Raw genomic sequence first — 13,639 nt, forward strand, 5'->3', positions numbered from 1 at the left:
TCTAAGGTCAATGGCGATGAGTGTTTCTTGTTTTTATAGTTGCCCATGTTTTGTTTCATTTGTTTTCCCCCTTTTTTTTGGGGGGGTCTGTGGCAATATTTGCCGTAGTCTGGGCAAGAATTCTTTTTTGACTCGGGGTCTTCTTGAATATTTCTTGTTTACCAGCTGCTGTTTGCCTTTCAGCAGAATTTCGATCACCTAGTGTGTACACACTTTCACTCTAATGGCTGCTTCACGAAGCTATACCCTGTAAACATCTATAAAAAATATGTATGTGTAAAATAAATAATATAAAATTCAATATATTTATGTTGTGCAAATGTTTCAGAGATACTTGAGTATGCAGCTATGGGCATATAATAACACTCATAATTTCTTCATATATCGGAATCTGAAATTAAGTATTTAAGATCTTGAAATTACATTGTTAATATGACTTTCCAATTCAATTCATATCAAATTATATGTGAAAAGTTCCTTCGCTTATATGGAATATATATTCTATATAGGTTTATTCAATCATTTTACAGCACATCCCATAGATTCATCAAAGGCATTCTTTAGCAGGTTTCTGTTCAACAAGGTAAAAGTTTTTGGCACTTTTTGTTGAAAGAGCATTTCCAAGAATTCTTGAATTTCTTGGTCGCATCTAAGTGCTAAGTATAGAATCGGGGTAGCGCAAATTTATATGCTCTACGTCATGTGGGATCAGAAATAAATATGTATAAATACTAAAAATGCGCCAAAAATCATTCCGTGGGCTTTATTTATTGCCCAATTTTTTCTGTATTTATTTATTTTGTTTTCTGCTGTGCTTCTTTTTTTTTTTGGCTCTGCTGCTCACAAATGGTTTTTATTAGTTCTTTCAACCCTAATAGATCAGAGTTGGCACTAAAAAAAAAAAATACGCCAACTATTTGGCAATTTGATAATGTGGGCCAAGCGGTCAAGTTGTTTGTTGCAAGAATTTTGTACACAAATTAATCGATACTAACAACATATAAAAAGCTGCAGAAGAAAGTGTGAATCAAATCTTTAATCCACTTCGATATTCGCACCTTTTACTTACGTATTTATTGCAGAGATATTATCACTAAACTAAAACCCATAAACAGTTTGAACCAGATTTCTATATTTGTTTACTTTTATATGAGATTTTAAATGTGCATGCACATGCATATGCATATATGCATTTACATTTTGAGTACACATTTGCATGCACTAAATTCTAATCGTAATTGTTGCAGTCCAATTAAAAATGCACAAAATGCATTTATGTATTCATATTTTGCTAGAATTTTTTTAATTTCTTAAATTAAACACAAAGCCTTTAGTATGTTTGTCTCTGGCAAATTCTTAGCACTAGCCAGGAAAAGCAAATCTCCCTCAATGTCGGCAGTAGCGCAGCTAAGTGGGCGGCAGATGGGGGGAGGTAGCGTGTCGCAAGCAAAATTACACAGAACATTATTTAGCTGGCGTGTCGACGAATTATTTAAGATGTTGCCTGCAAAGCAGCTAGACGCAAATAAGTTTAATTAATAATTTGGGAACTCGGCCAATTGCGAATTTAAAATTACCAAATTGCCAACGAGCCAATGGCAACAGCAAAATAAGAGAAAACAAACAAAACCAAGAACAACAACAACAACAACAACAACAGCTACAACAATTCGCGATATTTATTTGGCTAAATGAACGGCAGCCGGGCGCACATAAAACAAACAATGAAAAAACGTCGTGTTCGTGGATTATAATCAAACGGTGATTTATATCAACAATGCTGGCAGCGAAATGCAATCAAATGTTGTAAAATATCTTACAAATTGACAACAACAAAATCGCATTGAGCGATGCCAAATTGCAGATAATCGCAATTCGAGTGAGCTAAGAGCCACAGCATTTTAATTGCGATTTACAAGCTGCGAAGCGTAGAACGAGAGATATTTATGTTAAACTGATAACATCAGGAGAGGGTACTACATATATAAGAAGATCTATTATAAACTAAAATCAAATGGGAGACATTACAGTTTTTAATGAAATATATCTACGAATTATTATATTGATTGCACTGAAATTATATACAAAATAATTTTAAATATTGAAATCTTGTAAAGAACAAATTTCTTTTTGCCAGTCTAATGAATTTATTTATTATTAAATTAGCATTTATTTTTGATTAGAGCAGATAAACTCGTTGTGAATTAAAAGCTGTAAACAATTTTTTTACGCTCATACCATAAACAAAAATGCTTGAGAACGATTTATGTGGCAAATACGAGAACGCAATGCTCTGCTCGATGCAATACCTAATTATAAACATATAATCGATTCATAAATATTATATCATAATGTTTATAATATATACATGTTTATATGAAACGTTCTGTTGTAGGAGTAGTTGTGGCTAGCTAAATAAATTTCTTTGATAGCCACGCCCCTATTTGAGCTGCAGCTGCACGCTCCAGTCGCACTCGTGAATTGTAATACATTTTCTAATGGCTGCTTCTGACCACAAAAACATTTACACGCACTCTAAATGAAAGTGTGTGCGGCGGTGCACGTGTGTGACGCGAGAAAGCATAAACAACTCATAAGTCCAAAAAAGGAGAAGCTAATGCTGATGCTGATGATGTCTCTCTGTTGTGGGTTAATCAAGTAAACAAACAAGGGCACCCAAACACGAGCAGCTGGTTCGTACAAACAGTAAGGGGAGGGGGCAGGGGCAAGAGCAACAAGCTAGAACAGCAACATTAGCAAGCGAAAACACCCGCAAAAACAAGCGGGACACACCCCCGGCTAGAAGTCAGTAACACTTAACGCCTCTTGATTGTTTAATTTCTCAAATTGTTTTATGGATTTATCCCAGCTGTCGGCTTTGGTACCGAGCGCCACACGCCAATGAAAAATTAATGCCAATGCCAACGCCAAGGGTTGTCCTGCACATACACACACACAGACACACACAAACAGGCACACACAGACAGGCACACACAGACAGAGCTATCGCGGACGAGTTGGGTGCTGGATGCTACAGCCGAACAGAGTTCCGGCCAAACAGCCCCGGGACAACATCAAAGCCGTGTGGCTTCATTTTTCACCGCTTTTGACATTTTGCAGCCACCGTTGAGTCTGAAACAATCAGCCAACCAAAGCGCTAGCAGACAGCTGACAGACGCCAACGGAGCCGGCAGGACGAGGGGAGCGTTAACTTTTAGTAGCCACTGTTGCCTGCTAATCCCCCCTAGTAGCACGAGCAACGACCATGCCCAACATCCCAAAACCAACAGCTGCCCTACACGCATATTCCAATCAAATTAAGCAAAAAGGTTTTGGTTCGATTCATTTGGCTGTGAGGGAGGTCCGCTCGCTCGCTCTATGCTCTATATAATTTTTGTTCCACTACAAATCGGTAATTATTAACGTAAGCCTTTGCACATGCCTGATTCATCATGTTTTTTGCCCTCGCATCAGATCTCTCATAAGAAATAGTCGTTGACTCATTATTAGCACACAGATAATCCGTCGTCATCTACACAAGTTGGCAATACATTTTTCATCTTAAATGCAGTTTGCTATGCAAATTATACACTCTAGCTAATAATTACATTGGATGATCAGTTTCTCGTTATTGTCTAAGCCATAAGTTCATCATTATTATAATTAACTTCGCATTCTCTTATTGTTGTCTATAATAGGAACTCAAGTAATAGTATAAACAATAAATAGAAAAATTAACATTTTTTTCCATTTATTTTTTAGTATAGTTTCAGATTCTGATATCTATTTTTTGTTTGGGCTGATTTGTGATTTAATTTGTATATGCTACCAGATTGATTGGTTTAATACTATTTTAGTTTTTGTTTATTTAGTATTTTTCTTCAAGATTTTTGTAGTTCTATTTTAGGTAGGTTTTTTTGGAACTACAATTTTTCAAGTGGATCTAGTTCCTCAACTTGTTTAAATTGAAATTTCTAAGCCACTTGAAATATTTCCATTTGTATATAATGTTTATTTTTCATCATTATTGTTTGTGTTCTTAGTTTATTTTTATCGAAATAATGATCAATTTTCAACATCATTTTAAATATATAAACCGTTTTACTTTCGGTTTTTTACAGTTTCATTCAAGTTCAAATGTTCTTTTCACTTCAATTTGAACTGCTTGAAGTTTACATCAATTAACTAGTTCATTTGCATTTTATATTTAAGTGTATTTTCCTCCACTTAATTCGTTTTGCTATTTTAAGTATGAAACTGGTGCTTGCGATGCTTAATTCATTTAATTAGCGGCTCCCCATGCACTTGACCCATTTCCAAGCGATATGCCTGACTCGTCTAATTGTAGCGCATCCGAACACAAAGTATTGCGCTGTTCGTGGCCTGTTTTCTGTCATGTTAACTGCGGCTCCCTCCATCGTCGTCTTTCCCATCCTAGCGCTCCCATATCAGCGTGCTTCCCACTCCTCATTGCCGTTCCGCCATGGCATTTATTGCTCCGCCTATTAGCACACGCACACCCGGGCACAGACTCCACTGTGGAGAGCTGCAGCGACTGAGCGAGACGGCAGCATCCTTTTTGTTTATCTTTTTGGACAGCAGCTGCGCGCCTCCCGTCTCCCACCTCCAGCCTCCAGCCCCTGCCTCCAGCATCCATTTGTTATACCCCCGGCTGCTCCCCTCTGGCAGCCTGTCCTTCCGCTGCAATTAAGTCGCAAATTGTCAAAGCCAACAAGTTCCACAAGTGGATGGCTGATGTTGTTGTTGTTGTTGATGTTTGTTTGTTCGGTTTTTGTGTTTGTTTCATTAACTGCGAAAAGGCGTTGCGGATCCCAATCCGAATCCAAATCCGAACTGAATGCCGAAGCATAAACGAACGGACTCCTCTCGCACGTTCTCTCTCTCTCTCTCTTCCAGACTTTCTGTCTCTCTTGCTGTGCGTGGCGCTCTCACCGTTAGCTTTGGTTGGCTGACAAAGAGCTAACCACTCAACGCTGCCCTTGTGGAATTGGTTTTCGAGCGCGGGGGGCAGCCGAACGTGTGTTTTGCCTTATGGCATGGGGGACAAACTGTCTAAATTGCTCCCCCCCTCCCTCGCCTGCACACGCCTCTCTGCCTCGCCTCTATTAGCTATGATTTATTAAGTGATGCTGCCTCTCGCTCATTCAGTCTGTCTGTTCTCCATTCGGGTTTGTTTTTTCCTGTTTTTCTTTTGCCTCTATTTTAGGTTGGGCGTGTGCAATTTGATTACAGTTTGATATTTGGCGCTGTCTGCTGTGGCTTTTTTTATGGCTACATTAGAGTCGTGCGCTTTAAATGAATTGACTGAATTTAACACCCTCCAAAACATTCACACGAATAAGATGGAAAAGGGCGAGCAACCCCCTCGTTAATTGGTTAAACATTGGCATTGTCAACCCCGGCGCCAAGATGCGACATTTCTCTAGTAGCACTTTAGCCAAGTCCCTCTTCTTGAGCCGTGTTGACTTATGTTTCCACTTTCATTTACCGTCTGGGGTTGTGTTGTTGTGTGTGCCGGTGCTACGGGAGAATTATCATCAAAAATGTAAATTTATGTTTGGGTACAAGCGATTTATTGTCTGTATTCAACACCAATTGCTCTCCCTCTCGCTCTCTTGCTCCTCCACTCTCTCCCTCTCGCTCTTTCTCTTTGGCTTCGCCTAGACATATATATTTATGGCCATTTGCTGTTTTTCAGTTATTAATTTTCGGCCAATTCGCCGACGGCTAACATCGTATTATTTATTTATTTATTTTTTTTTTTTTTGCTGCGAATTGTTTTGCCTTGCATGCAATTTTCACTACGCTTTTCCTTTTCGCTGCACGGCTTTTGCAAAGAAAATTAATTATTTTCGTGTAGTTGGTAAACAATTAAAGAAATGATTTATAGAGCGAAGTAGTAGAGGTAAAAGTCAAGAGCCAAGTAAAAGATCAAGCACGTATTAGCTTTTAACTCTTTCATTAGATTTTACAGTTTATCGTCCATGTAAACCTGTTATGCTATATATTTACATGGGCTTTACAAAATCTTTGCACTTTGCCAGATATTTGCTATATATGCTATTTTTAATGCGGCTTTTGAACCCGTGCCTGGAGGCGAGGCATTACTCATGATATTGTTTTTGTCTTTTTAAAGAATATTTATTAATTTAAATGCAAATTTATATGTAGACAATGTTAACAAGTTGTAAAACAAGCAAGCCTAATTTTTTTTTCAATAAAGATTAAAGTAAATCTTTTATGTGTATTAAATACAAAGTATCGAACAACAAATTTAATTGATGATAGTCAATAAACAATCTTGCGTGCTTAAGCTTTTTATTTTTTTTAATCTCTCTTCAGATTGCTATGAGATTTTAATTAAGCAAATTTAGTAATATTTAACATCCCCTGATTAAAGTTGATACAATTTCCTACAACTTTTACCCAATTTTACATAATTTTTTTTTTTTTTTTTTTTTGTGTGTATATTTTAAACTTTTTTTTTTTATCATTTTGCAGCGATCTCTGAATGTGGAATATATTATGCAAAATAAATTAACAGACTCATAATTTGTGTATAACTCGATGTTGACTTTCAATTCATTTGCAAGTAATATGCGATTCGCAACGTTTTACCGATCTGAAGAGTTGGTTATAGTTTAAATAGATGTGTTTTAAACAAATATTGATATAGATATTTATATATTGACAAATCCGGCACTTAAAGCTGTCATTATTATTATTATTTTTATTTAGCTTACGTTGCTGTAACTAAAATATCTTCATTATTAATTATAAATATGAATAGGTCGTGTTTCGTGTTTGGTCAATGTGACCTGAGCTGTACTTTTTACTCGTTGATTACCGACGATATTGACAAATGGATGATCTGTGTAGCGTTCTCGACAAAGTCGACAATTGAGATGACTTTCAAAGGTTGATCAAACAGCTGAAATATAAGAATATATGTTTACATAAACTATACGATAAACCAGAAATCTGATAAACGGAAATCTGAAATTGACAAAGTCAAATAAAACAAATAAAATTAATATTCTATTTAATGTGATTTAAAACATTCTAAATACTCCGATATTCACATTTCTTATTTCAAAATATATACAAAGATAAAAAATAATTTTTAAAAAAGACTTCCCATATCTATGCATTTATACACACAAGCAAACATTCATTTAACAATATATTATACATATAGAAAATGTAAGATATTTATCTCTATCGATTCTCTTTGAGAACCTATAATATACGGCTAAATCAAATATTTGAATGCGATGCATTTTCCTGTGAAATATCTCAATTGAAATAATCTCTCCTCTTGTTTTTCAAGTACGCTCTGTTGTTATTCCGTTTCGTGGGGCTTCTTCAATTCGAATGCATTTCAAAGAGCATTTGCTGCACTCTTTGATTGCATCTATTTATACTTAGCTGGGGCCAGGCGTTCGCCTTTGATCGGCCGTTAGTTAATTCGCGTCTTTTTTATTTGTAGTCTTCATTTATTTATTTATTTGTTCGCTTCGTTGTCTGCTTTATCTGTGCTGTGTGTAATTTACACTTGACAACGTCTCTGGCACTTCCTCGGCGTCTATGCCGTCTCGTATATCTATTTCTATCTCTGCATCAGCGCTATCTTCCATCTCTGTTTGGCACTCGCTCGGGGACTCATTGGCGATGCAGAGTCGGCGGTTTTCATGCATTCGAAATGCTGAGTTTCCGTCTCTTTTATTGTCCAACTCTGCATAAATAACGATCACAATTGTACAATTTCATGTTGTTGTTGTTGTTATTATTATTATTGTTGTTGTTGTGTACACTCTTATGCCGATTTGGGAACTTGTAGCCAATTACCATACGGTTTATACTTTGAGTAACGTCAATACAATTCATATGCCCTTATCTGTATCCCAATCACGTTGCTCGCATTTTCGATCCGTTTGCGTTACGCGTTTTTCTTTTGCCTTTCCCGCTGCTGTCGCGTCTTCATTTTGCATTTTATGCATTTACAAGTTGAACTCCAATCAAAAATGCTTTGCAATTCGTCGCCCTGGATTGGATCGGCTGCGATGCTCTTCCTCGTAGATCCGGCATTTGCCCTTGTCTCGCATCTATTGGCACTGTAAACAAGTGATTATCAATCAATGACAAGATCTTGAACCAAACAACCGTTAGCAGTGTCAACGATAAGGTCTGACCTCGAATTTTTGAATTTTCAATTTCACACGTGTCGCCAAAATTGATTACTAAAACAGTAAGCGCTGGAATTGAATGAAATTTTATTTACTACAGATCAATAACAAGATAATAATGCAGTCGAGTCTCCATAATTTCTAGCCCTCTAAATCGAAAATCGTGTTCTCGATAATTTTCGATAATTTGAATTTCTGTGTAAATCGAAAAAACGTATTCTCTTGACATTTCGAAATATTGGAACTCGACAGCAATATGATAATAATAATAATATATACTATTACACTTAGTGTGATATGAAGTCGCTCTCTGAAGAGATATGGAATGCAAAAGAGCTCACAGTTTCTAGCTGAATTCATACTCAAATGCTAATGGATGCGACTCAATGAAGGAAGTGAAGACAAATTCGCTTGCCTACAAACGTAAAAAGGTTTTAGACCGTAACGTGACAGCTCTCTAATTAATCATAATTTAAGAAAAAATGAGATCAACGCTTGTTTGCTCCAAGTCTATTGCATAATTATATTGATACTATCTTGAGATAATTTGCAGTCATAATTGTTTTGGATCTTTGCTTTTTTATTTCTGTTCGTTCAGCTAGTATTGTTGTTGTTGTTGTTTGTACACTAATGAAATCGTTCATTTGGATAACAAAGACAAATTATTTGCTCCAAATAACAACATGAGGCATGAGCGACAAGTGGCTGTAAATTTTGCCACTTGGCTGGCCACGCTGGACGGAACTTTCCTCACACTTCGTGAAGCCGCTTTGTCTGCTCAACTGGCCATAAAATATTTATTTATGCTGAGCCAGAGACAATAGTTAATCAGTCAATATTTCTTGCCCTATAAGCATTTTTCAATGCCAACAATTTAATGCCTAATTTGTACATAAAGTCAACGAAAAGTGAAAGATAAGCACTTGAATTACTTTGAAGTACATTTATTTATTATAAAAATATTTTTACATATTTTAAAAAATTATAGCTTTGTTTTTTAATTTTTTTTTATTATTATTAAATGATGTTATGGTGATGTTATTGATTAGTTTTTGTAGACTAGATGCTAGAAACGTGCCGTAACAATTATGTTATGTTATGTGAGTCAACTGTTAATTAAGCACTGTTAGGCTATTCTTAAAGGGGAAAAGTTTAAAGTAAATCAATTCAAGCCTAGAACAACAAAAAAAATTTGTTATTATGTATGCATCGCAATAAACAAATTATCCGAAAAAATGCGAAACACCACAAAAATTTCAAATAAATTGCCTTGATCAATCGCTAGACTTTTTGGGACTTTGTGGCTGACAAAATAAAATAAAATATATCAAATATGTATATATATAGAATGATCAATATATAGAATGATCGATCAATTAAAAATATAATACCGACAGCTACGATGGAACTCAAATCCAAATCCAAACTGCAAATGGTTTTATAAAAACAATTGTAGGACAGGCAATTAATTTAAATGACCATTATAAACGGATGTTAGGCAACAATTGGGCAAGATATATGCATTAAATCGTTATTGGATATTATATGATCCATTTTTTAATCCATTTTTTTAATGTTAAATAACTCTGAAGGCACATATATATATTTGGCCCACTCTTTAACATAGAACAGTAACCCCATAGAAGTAACCCCACATTTTGTCAACTTTATTAAACAGATTTTTCCATTTGCAGATCTCATATAGGGATGGCCTGCCGCAGGAGATTTGCCGTCAATGCAAGGCGCAATTCATAATGGTGGCCAAGTTTCGGCGGCGCTGCTTGCGTGTGCAGCTGCGTCTGGAGGAGTATGCCAAGAATATAGCCGAGCGCAAACAACGATTGGCTGCCAAGCTGGGTAGGCGAGCACAGTTGAGTGATGTACCTGCAGAAGATTATCTTCATCTGCCCGAGTCGCAAGCGGAGCGCAAGCGGCGTCTGCTGCTCGGCATCGAGCAGCCGCAGCCGCAGCCCAAAGTAGCCAAGACTGAAGCCGATGTGGAAGTGCCGACGGCATCGAGTGTCCAACATCTGCAGCTGCGTGCGCGCAAAATGCGAACTGCCTCGTTGCCAGGCAATAGAATAGAGACTGAACCTACGCCGACGCCAGCAACACGAAGTGTGTCCCAGCAGGGCGAAGTGAGGTTGAGGGGGCGGACGCCACACAGGTCGCCCACCAAACGAATGCACGTGCCCTGGAAAACGAAAGCGGCGCGCAAACAGCTCTCCGAAACGTTGTCAAGCTGCTCCACAATGTCCAACTGCGGCACAGACACCACGACGCCGGATGAGCCGCCAAAGGTGCAGCTGCCAACGCTTCAGTCAGCGCCGAGTTCCGAAACTGAGACGGAATCAAGCTCAGGCCAAACGTCACTGGAGCAGCTGAGTGATTTGTCTGTGAATCCATGTCTCGGCTTTGACATTGATGGCCACAGTTACTCCTCGTCAACCTCTTCCAGCTCATACGCTTCCTCAGCAACAGCTTTGACTGCTGGCCAAAAGGCAACAACGCCGAAATCCAAGCGGAAGTTTCCACCAAAGCGTCGGTCGCCCAAAAAGTCGCCCATGGTGGTGCGCTGTGGACGCAAATTGCAAGTCAACTCTGTGCCGCTCAAGCGATCGAGGCGCATCACAGGCAAGAAGAAGTTACAGCAGATTGTCAAGAACGAATTGTGCGATGAAGGGTCGATGGAACAGTGCAGCAATACATTAGCAGAGAATTCTCCACAGACGACAGTCGCAAACGAGACATTAGAGAAGTTTGCCAGCAACTCTTCGGTGGACTCGAGCGAAACAGCAGCGAGCACAGCAGCTGATAGGAATGCGGTAAACACGATTGCAGAAATAAGAGAATTGAGGGAACAGCAGGAACAGATCTGCACCTCTCCGGCGCCGTCAGAGCCAATCGAATCCTCTCTAGACGCTGCAGTCAAAGAAACTGAGGTCATAAAGCCAATCGGACAAATGGACAGCATATCAAAGGAAGCTAACGTGGCTAGCGAAATAGAAATGACGAATGGAATTGCCGAGTCAGCTGATTCGACAGTACAATTCGAAGAGCTGACATCGTCCACTACGGAGCAGGGCAGACAATCCCTGACGCCCGAGGTGCCCGCAGCGGAGTCCGAAATAGAGTTGCACATAGCGCATGAGGAGCTGCGGGCGGATGAGGAAGGTAAGGAGTCGGAGCTTAAAGTAAGCATACCCCTGGAAGTGCTAGACGATGACCTGCAGCGCAAGCTGTGCAGCAACACAGATGCCTTGGTGGATACCGAGCAGCAGGAGACGGAGCCCAAGGAGCCAGCGGAAGCGGACGATGTGAACAACAATGAGAATGGCGAGAATTTTTGCCAGAGTGCTACAGCAGATAGCTTCAATTCTGCTGTGGCACTCACAACCAACCAAATTGAAGCAGAGCCCAATGGGGGCGTGACTGTGACTGTGGTGGCAACACTGGACGACGACATGGAGTCGCTGGAGCGACTGGTCAATATGCAGCAGCATCAGCCAGTTAACGTTAACGAGATGCAGCTGCCACGTGCTAGCACTGCCAACTCCATGGACTTCTTGGCCGAATTCGAGAAGCACTGCGAGAAGACGCTCAAGCTGCAGTCGCAGTCGAAGTCGCAGGCACAGGCGCAGTCGCATTCGCAGCCGCAGGAGTCGCCACTCAATGTGGAACTCGAGCTGGTGGAGGCCAAGCAGCAGTTAGAAGTGGAGATGAATGACGTGGAGAGTACGTTGCATGGCATACTCAACGAGATGCAGGATCAGCATCTCTACACGCCTGTCTGCACGCCCATCGATGAGCTGCTGACGCCCGCGGATTACGTTGTGCACAATGAAGCGGAAGCGCCTGTGGCGACGCCGGCAGCGACGCAGCTCTATGAGCCGCCAGCTGAGGCGAGTCAGATGCAGCAGCAACAACAACAGCAGCAGCAGCAGCAGGTGAAAGAGGGGAATCTGTTCGATAGCAGTAATTTTAGCAATGAGCTGATTGGCTTCCAAAACGATATGCCTTGCTTCGAGAACATTGAGGCGACGGCCGAGTCAACGGCGGCGCAGCAGAGCCTGCAGCTGGAGCTGACGCAGTTACTCAACGATCTGCAGCCAGCGCAGCAGCCATTGCAGCAGTCATTGCAGCCGACGGTGCAGCAGCAACAGTTGCAGATGCAGCCGGAGACAGTCAGCTATGAGTCACTGTATCCTGTTGCCTCAGCCAACAGCAGCAAGCTGCAGGTGATCCAGATGCAGCCACAGGAGACGCTGTGGCAGGCTCCAGCAACTACCACCCAGCCGACAACAGGGGCTCAACTGCAGTGGTCAACGGTGAGCGGCTTGGAGGCCATCAAGACAGCGCCCGTGGCCGGCGTGGACGCCCTGGATGGCAGTGGCACAACCACCTACTATATCAGTGCCGGTGATCTCTACCAGACGCAGCTGCAGTCGCAAACGGCGCAGCTAACGGGCAATGGCTATGCGCTGCTGGACAGCAATGAGAACTATCTGCTGGAGCAACAGGAGCCACAACAGCAGACGCAACCCCAGCAGCAGCAGCAGCAGCTGCAGCACCAGCAGCAACCCATTATGATACTCATACAGCAGCCGGAGCTGCAGCAGCCGGTGGCATCCGCCAGCAATCCGCAGCAGCCGCCGCTGCATATAACATATGGCGCCAGCCTGAGCAATGAGCTGCACGCCGCCTATCCGCAACAACAATTGCAACCGCATCTACAGCAGCAGCAGCAGCAGCAGCAGCAGCAGCAGCATCAAGAGATGCAGTCACAGCCCCAACGCCTACAACAACAAGTACAAAATACAGTATTAAGCACACCTCCTGCTGCCGTGCCGCCGCCCACACGAGGCCGTCCGCCCGTATTGAAGTGCCGTTTCTGTCAGAATGGACCACGCTTCTCCAGCAGCCTGGAGTACAGTCGCCACATCATTGAGCTGCATCCGCCCGTGGCGCCTTTCAACTGTCCCCATTGCCCGATGGCTTTTGCCGGGCGCAACAAACGCAACCAGCACATCCTTAGCAATCACATGGTGCAGCAGTTCCAGTGTGGCCAATGCTCGCAGCTGTTGCCCTCGCAGCGTGCTCTGGATCTACACTTGCAGCGCTTCCATATGCCACTGCCCACCGAGCCACCAGCTGATGCTGCTCCTGCTGCTGCTGGCGTGCGCCTCGAGGAGGTTCATTTACAAATAGCCAACAACAACAACAACCACAGCGAGCAGCACAAGCAACTCCAGCAACAGCAGCAGCAGCAGCACCACCAGCATATACCTTGTAAGTACTAAACTGAACTAAGTGGTTCAACAGGTGGTTGTCGAATTTTCTGAATTTCAATTATTGTCTGGGTATATTCTTGATTTAGTTTTAGTTGATATCCTAGATATCCCATTAATTAATTCTTTTCTATCAATCAGTAA

At 41.1% G+C, this 13,639-nt stretch overlaps 1 protein-coding gene across 7 annotated transcripts in view; it reads left to right on the forward strand.

Moving 5' to 3' along the window:
• The window catches only part of LOC6574238, a 32,876-nt gene that overhangs the window by 14,984 nt on the left and 4,253 nt on the right, over positions 1-13,639 (forward strand). For 5 of the 7 annotated variants that reach the window (XM_032733807.2, XM_044008380.1, XM_044008379.1 and 2 more), the window contains exon 3: positions 9,902-13,496. In XM_032733807.2, coding sequence (XP_032589698.2) covers positions 9,902-13,496 — 3,595 coding nt within the window. Of the gene's footprint in view, positions 1-3,615; positions 3,621-6,670; positions 6,673-9,901; positions 13,497-13,639 lie in introns of those variants that run through there. The other 2 variants (XM_044008381.1, XM_044008382.1) reach the window with 2 other exon arrangements.

Source organism: Drosophila mojavensis, unplaced genomic scaffold (assembly GCF_018153725.1).
Source record: "Drosophila mojavensis isolate 15081-1352.22 unplaced genomic scaffold, ASM1815372v1 contig_277, whole genome shotgun sequence".
NCBI lineage: Eukaryota > Metazoa > Arthropoda > Insecta > Diptera > Drosophilidae > Drosophila > Drosophila mojavensis.